The sequence below is a fragment of the Taudactylus pleione genome, unplaced genomic scaffold (genome assembly GCF_031769625.1).
Source record: "Taudactylus pleione unplaced genomic scaffold, aTauple2 ptg000717l, whole genome shotgun sequence".
In the NCBI taxonomy this organism is placed as follows: Eukaryota; Metazoa; Chordata; class Amphibia; order Anura; family Myobatrachidae; genus Taudactylus; species Taudactylus pleione.
The window spans coordinates 1,385,882-1,399,540 of NW_028285119.1; the positions used below are offsets into that span (position 1 = coordinate 1,385,882).

A 13,659-nucleotide genomic window follows, 5' to 3' on the forward strand; every position below is an offset into this window, starting at 1 on the left:
TTTTTGTGGTTTCATTTTATTTCCAATTTAAAATACCGTATATACTCGAGTATAAGTCGACCTGAATATAAGCCGAGTTACCTAATTTTACCACAAAAAACTGGGAAAACTTATTGACTCGAGTATAAGTCTAGGGTGGGAAATGCAGCAGCTACTGGTAGTAATCCCCCCCCCCCTGGTACTGCCCCCTGTAGGTACTCCCCCCTGGTAGTGTCCCCCAGCAGTAATCCCCCCCCTGGTAGTGCCCCCAGTAGTAATTCCCCCCTGGTACTGCCCCCAGTAGTAGCCCCCCCAGTAGAGCGAGACGTAGCGGTAATAAAAAAACAAAAAACACTTACCTGAAACCCCGCTCCTGGTCCCGATGCTGCTACCGGCTCCTCCGGCCGCTTTGCATTATGGGAGAGACGTCATGACATCATGACGTCTCTCCCATTACCCACTGCGGGAGCCTGAAGATGGCTCCCGCAGTGGGAGCAGCAGCAGCCGATGAGAGTCTGACAGACTCTCATCGGCTGCTAATTACAACAAACACAGCTGCCGGAGCCGGCGGCTGTGTGTTTGGCACTGTGTAGTGCTGACCGAACTCCGTCCAGTCAGCGCTACACACGCGGTGCAGCTGTGTCACAGAGACACAGTCTGAACCGCGGCCCGCATGGTACGCAGCTGAGTGAGGCGCCCTCCAATATGTGGTGCCCTACTCAGCTGCGTAACGGGAGAACCGGCCCTGGTCCTGGAGCATCACTCGAGTATAAGCCGAGGGGGGGCTTTTTCAGCTGAAAAACTCGGCTTATACTCGAGTATATACGGTAGATACTTTTGTAAGTTTGGGACTGCTTAGAGGTACAAAACATGTATTGTCACAGCTGCATAGGGCAAATGGAATCAGAAATGTAGCTGGATATCTAAGATCTCTCTATTCCAGGGGCGTATTTATAATGGGTGCAGGGTACTCATAGTTAGTTATCCTTACCTTTCCGTAGAATTGGTGTCCTGCTCCTCAATGCTGCAGAGCAGCAAAAAAATCACAGGGAAAATGGCGGCGCAGTGGATTCTGGCATGAAGACTGATTCTACTGCACTGACAGAGAGGAGGGGACCCAAACGGAGGCTACATACGGGCCCTTTCCTCTCTTAAAACGCCCCTGTGTACACTGTTAGTTCGGTTTTACAAACCAGCACATTTCACCATTGGAACTGGAATGTTTACTTGATTAGATTTTTTTTTCTTGGAAGCTTTTGATTATTAATTAAGCTGCATACACACACAATGATGTTAGTAACTAACGATTTTAGTGAACGATTTTCGTTCATATTTTCCCTTGATTAAGTTAACGAAAATCGTTCACTAAAAATCATTGGTTACTAAAGTAATGAACTGCTCGCTATTCTTGTGGTAGCATTTTCCTACCGCAATCATGCGAGCAGTACAGGCTAAAAGACAACCAACTGACGTGGTCGATGACGCTGCTTTGTTAATTATGCACTCCCATGAAGCGCCCGTTTTGACCGTTTGGCACGCCTGCGTTCGGATCTCCACTCCCCGTTTTCAAGCACCTTCCCCTGTTACCACCCACAAATGCCTCATCCTGTCACTCAAATTAGCAGGCATTCGCTATTTTGCGAGCACACGATTTCCGACCACACTGACTGGTTGGCGCATGTCCATTACAACCCATACACATGCGCAGATGTGCGAACATCGCTCGGAGCGAACGAGCGGCCGCTTACGAGCGGCTCTGAATCAGGCCCTATGTACGGGCGGCGTGACATATCGTTCTATCGCTTCGTCCTGTTGCTGGGTACACACATTGTGTAGTGTCTACCCAGCCTAAATCTGGCAGCCCTGGAGGAAACCTGGGAGTTGTATGATGCTGAGTACACAATGACAGATATCTGTAGTGCATCAGCGGGTGCGTACAGACGATATGTCTGTGAACAACATACTGTAGTTTAGACTATCGCATCTACAATGCAGCACAGCTAATGCTGATATATCTTGCAGATATATCGGGACATCTGGCTCTGTGTATGGGTGACCCGCTGACCTCCCCATACACTTGCTGCCGGAACCCACCAGTGAGTGACATCTAAACTGGGTAGGTAAATTTAAATGCCCGCCTAGTTGTGATGTCAGCACAGACAGCGCACACACATGCGCAGAATGATTGGTAAGTTTGTATGTACTTACCAATCGTTAGGTGTAACCAGCTTAAGCAGATTGGCCCATCTCTGCAATTAAAGACTGTGGCTTCTTATTGGTGGTACCACTTTCACACACACCCTCCATTTCCATTTGTAAGTGGTGACTTCAAAAGTTTTGTCTGTTCTATATTTTGAAATGTAGGAGGTCAAAACAGCTGCTTGTCGCATCTCTATTGACTAGAAGAAGCTGATGAGTAAAATTATGTAATTAGGTGGCATTTTTAACCTATGTGATGGCCTCATTTAGAGGTCTTCTTCAAGGCTGTTTGTTTATCCTTGTGATATACTGTATATATTAGGTTTTGCAGATATGCATTTGTATCAGGGCTTGTAAAAGGCAATCTACCTGTATTTTTAGCTCTTATTTGGTACTAGCCATAAAAATAAAACAAACTAAATTAGAGAGTTGCAGAGATTATATATTAGAAATCATAATAATAATTAGCACTTGTTTCTCTTCGCTAAAAAAGTGGACACAAGAAATTCAGCTCAATAATAAGCAATTTAATATAAGAAAAAATATAGAATAAATCATAAAAATACAGTGACCACTTAGACATTAAATATATATAGATAGATATACATACATATATATATATATGTGTGTGTGTGTGTATATATGAATAGTATTGGTATGTCCTCACATAGAAATACAGACGTAACCATTCTAACATAAGGCGATTGGGACAAGGGTTTATAATAAAATCAATTAAGTGAATGTTTGTTGAACTCCTCATGAGACTCCATATTGTCGAAGAAAAGTTCTCTAGTGGTCCCTAACGTGGAAATAAGATTAGTGGAGTTAGAAGGTAATAATGGTGTTACTAGATATTTTAGTTTACATTATTGTACACCAAAAGTCGTCTTTGAATTAGGGGTGAGCGGGTTCGGTTTTACTCGGATTTACTCAGATCTTTAAACGGCATTTTATTGGCTATCGCCTATCATGTGTTTTGGATAGCCAATATAATAAATCCGAATTTGCGGTAAAGTGGCGATAAGAACCGAGTAAATCCAAGTAAAACCGAACCCGCTCACCCCTAATTTGAATCCAGTATAGTGGTTATGCAGTGTAGGTAAAGGTGCTTGAAGAAGTGAGCAAGGCTCTTGGGGTCAGTCAGTCTGTCCGAAACAGTGGTACAATATGGCCGCATTGTGGTACAATATGGCAGCATTGTTTCCTATGATATTGCAATAGTTCCATGTGGTCCCATATTGAGGTGACTGCCTTTAGGATGGTCAGGTCATTTTAATTCATTTTAATATATTGATCGCTGGGAAGCTTGGTTTAGGATATCAATTTATTGTAACTAGCCCTAAAAATATCAAAACTATGCTGTTTTGTTTCATTCCGCAACACTGCTGCTTTTCTCACAGGGATTTATTTATTTATTTATTAACAGTTTCTTATATAGCGCAGCATATTCCGTTGCGCTTTACAATTGTAAATATTAATAGAACAAAACTGGGTAATAACAGACAGATATATAGGTAGGAAGGCCCTGCTCGCAAGCTTACAATCTATAGGATGACATATATTCCCTACTTTTTTGGTTGCTCAGTAAAATTGCTGATTCGTTTTGAGGACTGCAATATGGCTGTTTATTTTTAGTTATATTTAGACAGATTGATTAGGGATGGATTCTTTTTTTTTGACACACTAAATTGTTCTTTCTAGCATGACAGTATTGTGTTGGTGGAGGGCGAAGTGTATGTATTGCGTTCTGGAGAGTGGTTTATATGCACACTCACATACCTAATAATATAGAACTGCACTCCAATGATTTTTTTTAAATAATTGCTTACAGTGGTTATGTTTCAGTAGCACAAAGCCCAGTGTATGTACATAATATGTCCATTTAAACATTTGGTTGCGTATATTTGATGACCAAAATTTACAGTGAATTAAAGTGCATAATATAAAATCAACATGGATGTTTCTTTATACCACTATTTAACAAGTGTACGTAAAAGAATAAATGAGACATTCCTCTAGTCTAGTATACACACATCACACGCATACATTTTTCATTTAGATCACTGGACACCGTGACTTGTTTTTTTTTTCCAGATAGATGAGCTGTACGAATCATACTGTATACAGCGTAGGTTGAGGGATGGAGCACATAACATGGTAAGAGCTTACACAGCCTCTCCAAGCAGCAAGGAGGCCCGTGAGAGCATGTCTGAAGCTGGAAAAGGATATAAAGAATACACAGAGGTGAGAGTTGCTTGATTTGGGTCTATGCTATTTATTATATTGTGTACATCTCTCTGTATATGGAAAAATTTATTATTTTCTGAAGTTTTTATACTTCGGAACCATTGTAATGGGCAAGTTAATATATTAAGAGTCATGGGGCCTGATTCACTGCTGATGTCGGATTAGTGCAGTGATTTATTTTTGTTACTGCGCATGCATCTAATTAGGGGTCTATTTACTAAGCAGTGCTAGGAGACAGAGTGAAAAGTGATAAGGTGCCAGCCAATCAGCTCCCAACTGTTATCTCACAGGCTGTGTTTGAAAAATGACAGTTGGCAGCTGATTGGCTGGTACCTTATCAGTTTTCACTCTGTCTCCTAACACTGCTTAGTAAATAGACCCCTGTGTTGCATCATGCATACATAACTATTGTGTCTGTGCAGAGACGCAGTTCTAATTTTCAGGCACACGTAGAGAGAAGTGTGTGGCAGGGAGATGTCTTCGCGCACGCAAAGGAATAGTCCGTCTTATGGGTGTGTTATGGAAGGCGTGACGGTGAAAGTGGTTGTGTACACAGACGCTTTACCGCTCACATAGGAGGCCATACAAGGATGAAAAACTGCACCTGTCATAGGGCTTGTGCAAGTTTCGATGGTGCGACCGATGGTGGTGTCTAAGGACACACCAATCGGTATTGCTGCGTGTATGAACGCTGAAAGTGGGCATCTCAGTCCTTGCACATTCGGACACGGATGTACACAAGGGAAGGAATTCACAATGGCATTTGCATTAAGTCGCAGACAGGCAACTACAAGTAGACGCAACTGCAGGCGCTTCTGCCTCCACTTCTGAATCAGCACCAAGGTATGGCAGTGCATTATCTGCTGTGGTTTTACCTCAGTGATTGGGGAAGTACTTAATTAGGTAATTCTACTCCACCCGTCATTCAGTTCTCCTTCTGTACAATAAGGGAGGGATGGAGGGATTTGGTCTGCAACAAACACTTTCTGCCTGCTCCTGAGAACTGAATCACTGATGGAAATGAATCACTGGTGAGCATATTTAAAGTGGAACGTGTATCATCCTTTATGGACTACTGTCGGTAAAACCACTAGTCAGAGAAGGCAATCACAGCTGCTTCCGCCTCAGAGACTCTACAATCCGTGCGTTTCAGACATTGTTGGAAGTAGAAAGGAGCCTGATGGAAAAGTGTGGGTGAAGTTCAAATGGCACTCATATAATTGACATGTACCAAACAGTGTATATAGTATGCCCTAATAATACCTAAACTATACATAGGGTATATAGAATGTCTGCATTGTTTAATGCTCTGAGAACTGCTGTTTACATCACAATCTGCCCACGTTTTATACATTTGATGTACAGTTTAATTTGCACAGGTGTGTCAGTTGGCACTCTGCCATTCTGTGTACTGTATGGAACAAACAGTGGGGAGGAACAGTAAAAATAGATGATATTAAAATGTTTATTTAAATATCTAATTTTCCTCCTTTCATCTTACAATAGAACATGTGCGTACTGGAAAATGACCTGGAAAGTCAGCTGGGAGAGTTTCACATAAAAATGAAGGGTGAGAAAATATTTTTTATTTTAGAGAAAGTGGAAGACTCAAACATATTTTCACCTTTGTTGTGAACTCTCTTGAAATGTCTAGGATATATCACCTACTATAGACTTAAAAATATAATACAGCACTTTTAAGATGAGTCTTAAGGTGCCTATCCATTAGGCGACCTGAAAGTCTGAACGTCTAGCGTTCAGACCTTCAGGGCGCCAAGGTGCGGGCACCGCAGTGAATGGTGTTCACTGAACGTCATTCAGTGAAGGAGCCCGACCTATCTCCGAACATGCCGAACCTGATGAGTGTCGTCAGGTTGACGGGCATGTTCAGTAGATAGTCTGGGTCGGCAAGGACCCAGCGTGCACGCGCATCGCTGGTCCTTGCCGGCTAACCTTTACCCGACTTTGTGAACAATGCAACCAAAACTTCCTAGGTTTGGTCGGATTGTTCACAAAGTCGGGTAATGGATAGGCCCCTTTTATGCTGCATACACCCGGGACGATTTTCCTGAACGATAACTCGTTCATATCGTTTATTTTTATGCAGTGAACGATCGACCAATGATCTAGCATGAACGATAACTATGTCAACTGTAATTGCAGGCCAACTTGGACGATTTTGTCAAGATTTGCTTGTAAAGCCATGACTTCACTGAAATATCTATCATAGATATCTATCAGTATGTACGCCCAAAATCGTTTGACCTGCATGGCAGAAAGTTGGAGGGAAATCTATCGGCGATATCTTTGGTTGTGCAGGTTGTACCGTGTGTATGCAGCATAACTCATATAGGAATTTGGGGTTCGTTTATTTTGCATTTGCCTGGACTTTAATACATTTCTGTAGAATGTTTTGCACGTCATTTAAATATAAAGTGGGCTAATCTGTGTGCATGTGCATTTCTTTTGCATAGGTCTTGCTGGATTTGCAAGGTTGTGTGCTGGAGATCAATATGAGGTAAAGCCAATTTGGCATGAGGATGTGTGTGAGCAAATATTATTTAGGAGAGGTTGCGATCAACATGAATTTGTATAATTTATTAATTTACTTATTACACATTTTACATAAATAACACCAACCTTCAGAACAATTACTAAAAGTAAAAACATAGAATCTAGTTTTTCAAAAGCTTCCAGTTTGTCATATAAGATACATGGATAATATCACTGGCAGTTTGGTTTAGCAACAGGTCTTAGAAATAAATTGGAGCAATATCTGGGTTATTTCCATTAAGTATGATCATCAATGGTTTTGCGACCTTAGATGACAAGTGTTTTTGCCATCGATAAAGGCCCACCATGCCACACCATGGACACCTCGATGGTGAGGAACATCGTTGGTGGTGGCCCAATGTTGTTAGTCTATGTACAGTATTTGCAGCACTCGGCAATTGTTTTCTCAACCATCGATGGTTTCCTGCCAATGGGTTTAAACCATGGACCATCAGTGGTACTGGCAAGATGGCTACATGTACATGTCCACCATGGCTCTACCTGTGTGGAGTTTGTATATTCTCCCTGTGCTTGCGTGGGTTTCCTCCGGGTACTCCGGTTTCCTCCCACACTCCAAAAATATACTGGTAGGTTAATTGGCTCCCAACACAAAATTAACCCTAGTGTGTATGTGTGTGAGCATGTGATAGGGAACATAGGCCCTCATTCAGAGCCGTATGCTCTGAGCAGAGCGCACGCTCTGAAAGAGGGCCGTCCTCCATAATTATGGAGCGTCCTCCTGGACGCTCGTATAGCTGTGGGTCACCACCCACAGCCTGTACGAGCGTGCAGGTTGATGGCCGCGATGGTCTTGACCATCGCGACCATCGCCACTGCGAGCCGGAGCCTGCTGTTGAGGTTTTCAACCGCAAGGCCCGGAATAATTTTGGCTCTATCAGAGCCAAAATCACTCCCACTGACATCACTAGTGATGTCAGTGGGCCGGCTTCTGACGGTTGGCGTTCCCTTGGGAACGCCCCCGTCAGGGAGGCACGCCCCCGGCATGCCCACCAAAGGGTGCGTGCTGTCAATCAACATCCACAGCACGCCCCCTTTGATCAGACACAACGAGCGAAGGAAAGTCCTTCGCTCGTCGCGTCTGGTGCATGCGCACGACGGAGCTCCCGCCGTCGTGCGCATGCGCAGTGCACAACATCGACCCACTTGCGAGCGGACAGCCGCTTGCGAGTGGGTCTGAATCAGGTCCATAGATTGTAAGCTCCACTGGGGCAGGGACTGATGTGAATGGGCAAATACTCTGTAAAGTGCTGCGGAATATGTGTGCGCTATATAAATAACTGGTAATAAATAAATAAAATGTCTCTAGGCAGTCGCCTTCCAATGACATTTGCTTTAAAGTGATGGTTGGCTGACACTAAACAGATCTGCTTATCTCTGTGAAGATCTGGGTTGAGTCTTTGTGTGGAGTCAGGATTTCCTTGATCAAAATTCCCAGAATGATGCTGCCAAAAACTTGTCTCGTATTACAATCTTATATACATAACAGATTTAAAAAACATAAAAAAGTAATTCACGTTTTATCTACATGGGTACTATGCCTCTTTTTAAATGTTTATTCATGAATAAGTTTCTTTCTTTCAACTTTTGTTGAAAGAATGAAATTAATTTTAGTTTTATTATATCATTATTTCTCCTTCAGTTCTGCATGGCAGCCCTTTACAATGGGTTAACTCCCTTCTAAGTTAGGTAGAGACAGGTATTTAAAGAAATATGCCCCCAGGATGATGATCTATAATGTGGTTCTTCCTCTTACCTTGTGTCTTTTTCCTGTCTCTTAGATAGGAAGTCATGTAGCGATTTTATTTTCCCGGCAGTTTCTAGGCTTACCTTCCTATCAATCCTGGCCACATGCCATCTGATGCTGCAAGTCAAGCACAGGCTGGCTAATATGGGCTCACAAGACGGCTATCTCCGGGTGCAGAACTGGCTGTATGTATTTTAAAATAGTACGTCAAAGCTGAAAGACCAGTGCTCTGCGCATGCGTGTGTACTGCATCACACAGGCAGCACCAGCCAGGCTGTGATAGAACACTGATCAGTCTGTGTAGTACTGCAATGTTTTCTGCAAGCCTGGAAGAAACTGCATCCAGAAGCAGCATGGAGCCTGATCCTAATCCCAAACAGCTGAAAGACACCCACTTTAAGCATGTAACATCATATGTAGATGACGTTAGTGTATTTTCTTCACTATCCCTATGTTATTGGGAAAAAGAACAACAATGCATAAAATAATATATGTGCAACCTGTGATGAAAGCTTTTCAACCCAAATGCAGGAGTATTTGGAGGCAATTCCTAGGCTAGGGCAGAAATCACTCAAGAACAATTTAAAGAAATAATTAGATGGATAAAGGATTTTTTTTCTTGACTAAGAAGATCTTAGTTAGACATGGTGTTTATAAGAACAAAGCTCAGTATGTAATAGCGCCAATAGCAGAAACCCAGCAGGGATAAAGATGCCGACAGCTATAAAGGTAAGTATAACTAACCCTATTATCCCCCCTAACCCTCCTTTAGAGGTGCCTACCCCTAACCTCCCCCCTAGTGCCTAACCCCCCCCTAAGTGCCTAAACCTAACCCCCCCTTACCCGCAGCCTAAACCTAAGTCTCCTGGGGGAGAGGCCTAACCCTAACCCCCCTTCGCCTAGCCTAACCCTCCCGGGGGGTGCTAACCCTAAGTCCCCCCTGTAGCCCCTAACTCTTTCCCCCACATACGCGTCCCCACCCCCCCCACCCCCGCGGCTGTCCGCGCCCGGCTTAACTTCGAATGGGATTTCGACCTCTGTCTTTAGTACCTTGCCGGGATTTGACAGTCAGGAAGCTGACTGCATCCCCTCTTACAAACATGGTTTTAGAGGATATTTATTGGTCTACAGAAGGGATCCCTTAGGGGTAGTTGAAGATTCCACTGCTAATGAATCTGTTGTAATTGAAAAAAACAAGGGCATTTGATTTGAATAATGTGTAATCTTTGCTAAAGAACATACAAGTCTGGATATGACTGAGACAATAACATTTACCTCCACACAAAGCTATTTTGAGGAGCAGAGCTGCAAATAAGTTTTATTAGCACACCAGTCAGTAAGGATCTAATGGAATATGTATCATGATGATGAAGAGATACTGAAATGGAGTAGGGGTCCTAATGTAGATGCAGCTGTAGCTAGCCTGTCTGCTACATCTACAATTTCCCTAGAAGATGGGCTCGTCTTAGAGACCCCATGGATAGGAAGATGGAAAGTTCATTCTTGTCATATTTTCTCACGTTGAAATCCAATATCACATAGAAAACTGGCTAGAGGTAGGGTTGTGGGGAGATGCACTCAGCACTTCATAAGGTGATCAGGCAATACCTGCTACCAAGTGTGTGCATTGGATTTGTTTATGAAGCAGTTGTGGCCAGAATAACCCTCTGGTTATGCTGATGCCCAATCTAAACCTAGCTTGGCTAATCTTTCTTTTGAAGGAAATCTCGTATTTAGATAAAAACTAGTTTTTGTGATACTGAAATCCTCTAGATGGAAATCTAACCAATTGCCACAAGAGCAAAGGTTCAGGTTTATTATTTCAGCCTCCTTCATCACATCAGCAATTCAGTGACGCTAAAATGAATAAACCAGGTAAGCAACACAATAGAGAGAATGATACTTCTGTCTCTAAGAAGCCTTTTTGATCCTTCAGGTTGGGGATGGAAAGGCCAAATCCAAAGACCGCACAGTGACTATGGTTTGGATCAGTGCCCTCTAACACCAAGAGGAAGAATGAGAGTACAGGGTGCACTCATACAGTATGGTCATAGACCAATGGGTTAAAGATATCATATAGCTATCTACCCATCTTCATCAGACCTTTGCTGGTGGATCTGCAGTGCTCAAGGCCCCCTGTACATAATTTAATATATTCCATAACGCAGGTTTCTTTTCCGAACAAACATGTTCTATGTCCTCCCACAATCAATTTCTGGTGTGCCAAAACATGGACAGAAACTCAGTTATGCTCACTTCACTCATACATGCCTTAGGCAGACCTACAAATGAACCTTGCTTATGTTAACAATGTCTGGTGGACTTGTAAGCTTGAGCTCATCACCACTGTATTCCATGAGGCGACATACGAGCTGCATCACTTGTGTTTTTTTTTTTATTTACTCTGATTCACATGCTGATACGAATTCCAGCCTTTTCTCTCTTTTTCCCCTCCCCATATTAACTTCCTCATGTTTTTAATCCTAATCCATGCTCAGTCCCCTTTTTATGCATCTATATATAGCAGGCATTTTCTTAGTCCTTATAAGTCTGAAGGTTCTTATTACTTATCTCCCTTTTTGTAATTTTTTTTATTGTATTTCTGATTATATGCTTGGTCTGTTCTACAATATAATTTGTCCCCACTCCTCAGTAACAGAATTTTGCAAGGCAGCTATCCATACTACTTCCAGTTCATTATCTGGTCGTTATCCTGTTTGGAGATATGGGGGAGATGTATCAAAGCTTGGAGAAAGATAAAGTTTGTCTCTTTATGGTTCTTCCTATGGTATTGTTTTGGTTTATCCCATTGTCTCAGCTGCCATTAAGTACTATAGGCAGAAACAGTTAATTGTGGTACTTGATAGTTCTTTATCTCTGAATTGCCCCATGGCAGCAAAGATTTCATGTTTAGATGTTATATTGTCTAGAGACCACTTGGGAAGTCATTTATAGACATAGGAAGAATAGAGACACATTATAACCTATAGTATTCAGGCTGTGTTTTATATATTTTTTTATATACCTGTGTCTACCTTAACGTAGTAGAGAGTTACCCCAATGTAAGGGCTACTTGGAGTACTTTGAAGAAAACCAGTTATCAGGTAGTTTAATTCGCTGTTCTCAAATATATTCCCATAGTTGCAGTCTTTTGGTATAATGTGCTGTTTATTTTTGATTTATGTATTAGATTTTTATGAAATATGGTCGACAACGCTGGAAATTAAAGGGACGCATTGAAGTAAATGGAAAGCAGGTCTGGGACAGCGAAGACATGGTATTCCTGCCATTAATCACAGAATTCCTTTCTATAAAGGTACGTGCTGCAGTTTAGTCTGCGTCATTTTTTGTTTATGTGGCAAAGATATGCTTCCCTTCAATTATCCACCTTCAAGGCATTTAATGCATTAACACATTGTGTACAACAAAGTAAATCTAATTAAATAAACTGGTATATATGTTGTGACATTTTCTTCTTGATATAGGTTGATCAGAGGTCTCTTTATAGTTATTAAATGTATATTTGTAACATGCAATGTCTAAAAACAACAGTAACCATTCTTTTAAATTTCTATTTAAGCAATGTGCGGGATGTAGTTATGAGACCGACGGCCGCGATGCCGCCGGTCTAAATCCCGACGGGGGAAGCCCGATAAGGGACGTAAAATAGGCGTCAGAATACCGACGCCTATCTTAATCTGATGCCGGAATCCAGAAGGATGGAAGCCCGTGCGAGGTAAGTCTGTGGGGCGTCCTTAGTGTTAACCGTGGGGGGAGGGTTAGGTTTAGGCAGCATAGCAGGGTTAGCATTAGGCTTTGGGGGGGGTTAGGGCTAGGCAACCTTAGGGGGGAGACTTAGGTTTAACGGGGTAGATTAGGATGCGGGGTGGGGTGGGTTAAGGATAGGCTGCAACAAAAGAGGGTTAGGGGGAGAAGGGGGTGTAGGGTAAGTATACTTACCCGACCCCTGTTGGGATACCAACCATCGGGATGCCGCTGTCGGTATTTTGACAGGATGCATCCCGGCAGCCAGCTTTACATACCGATTCCCAATGTGAAGCCAGATTTGGTCAACAGCACAATGGTAACTGAACAGTGTAACCACGAATAAGCAAATGCCTCAAATTCCAGAAATCTTACTAAGCTGAAGACTCATAGATCTCAAAAGCCATATCTTTCTATTGCCTGGGGGCTGATGATCAATAACAATGAAAGGAGCACATTTGCACCTTGGCAAACCATATTGCACTGCAGATGAGGCAGATTTCAAATGTGCAGGAAGATTCAGGAGTTGGAGTTGAGATTTGGGAGGGACGTGTCCTCGCTATAAATTGCAGTGTAAAAATAAAGCTCTCCGGTATTTGTTTGTCTCCATGTGTGATACACATGCGCTTTCATGTTCTTGTGAGCATCATGGACCTCGCCTCTCTCCTGCGGTCCACCTTGAGTCCTCCCTACCTGTCCCTACCTGACACCTGTGGGTTTTACTGTCCACAATTGAAGTACAAGAACATAAAAATGAAAAATATAAACCTGTATGAATAGGATGTTATATTTAGAGAGACACGAGAATGTCTCACATTACCCTAAGGTCTTTCCAACACTCTTAGGGCTATATTTACGAAGCGGCAGCTTTTGTAAGCACGCCGGGCATTACACTGAATGTCAGTACCACTTTACATTTTCAGTTCCAACCCAGCGTGAAGCAGCAGCTTTGTAAATATAGCCCTTAGTCTCATACTGATTTGTGCAGTGCTTTAGATTAGCTGCAGATTGACAGCTGATTGTCGTTAGATTTGATGCTGATTAGGGGGAAAAAATCCAACAGGTATCACCGGCAGATGACAAATGACAGTCTAAACCGATGCATAGTAAATAATGTTGTTTTAGGCTGCAATCCGCCATCGATGCCTCTC

General features: G+C 42.6%; 1 protein-coding gene across 6 annotated transcripts in view; it reads left to right on the forward strand.

The window, feature by feature from the left end:
• Positions 1-13,659, forward strand: part of RIPOR1 (RHO family interacting cell polarization regulator 1) — a 238,548-nt gene that overhangs the window by 126,269 nt on the left and 98,620 nt on the right. For all 6 annotated transcript variants that reach the window (XM_088456781.1, XM_088456786.1, XM_088456785.1 and 3 more), the window contains 4 exons: positions 4,273-4,422; positions 5,932-5,995; positions 6,900-6,943; positions 11,934-12,059. In XM_088456781.1, the coding sequence (XP_088312907.1) occupies positions 4,273-4,422; positions 5,932-5,995; positions 6,900-6,943; positions 11,934-12,059 (384 nt within the window). The remainder of the gene's footprint in view (positions 1-4,272; positions 4,423-5,931; positions 5,996-6,899; positions 6,944-11,933; positions 12,060-13,659) is intronic.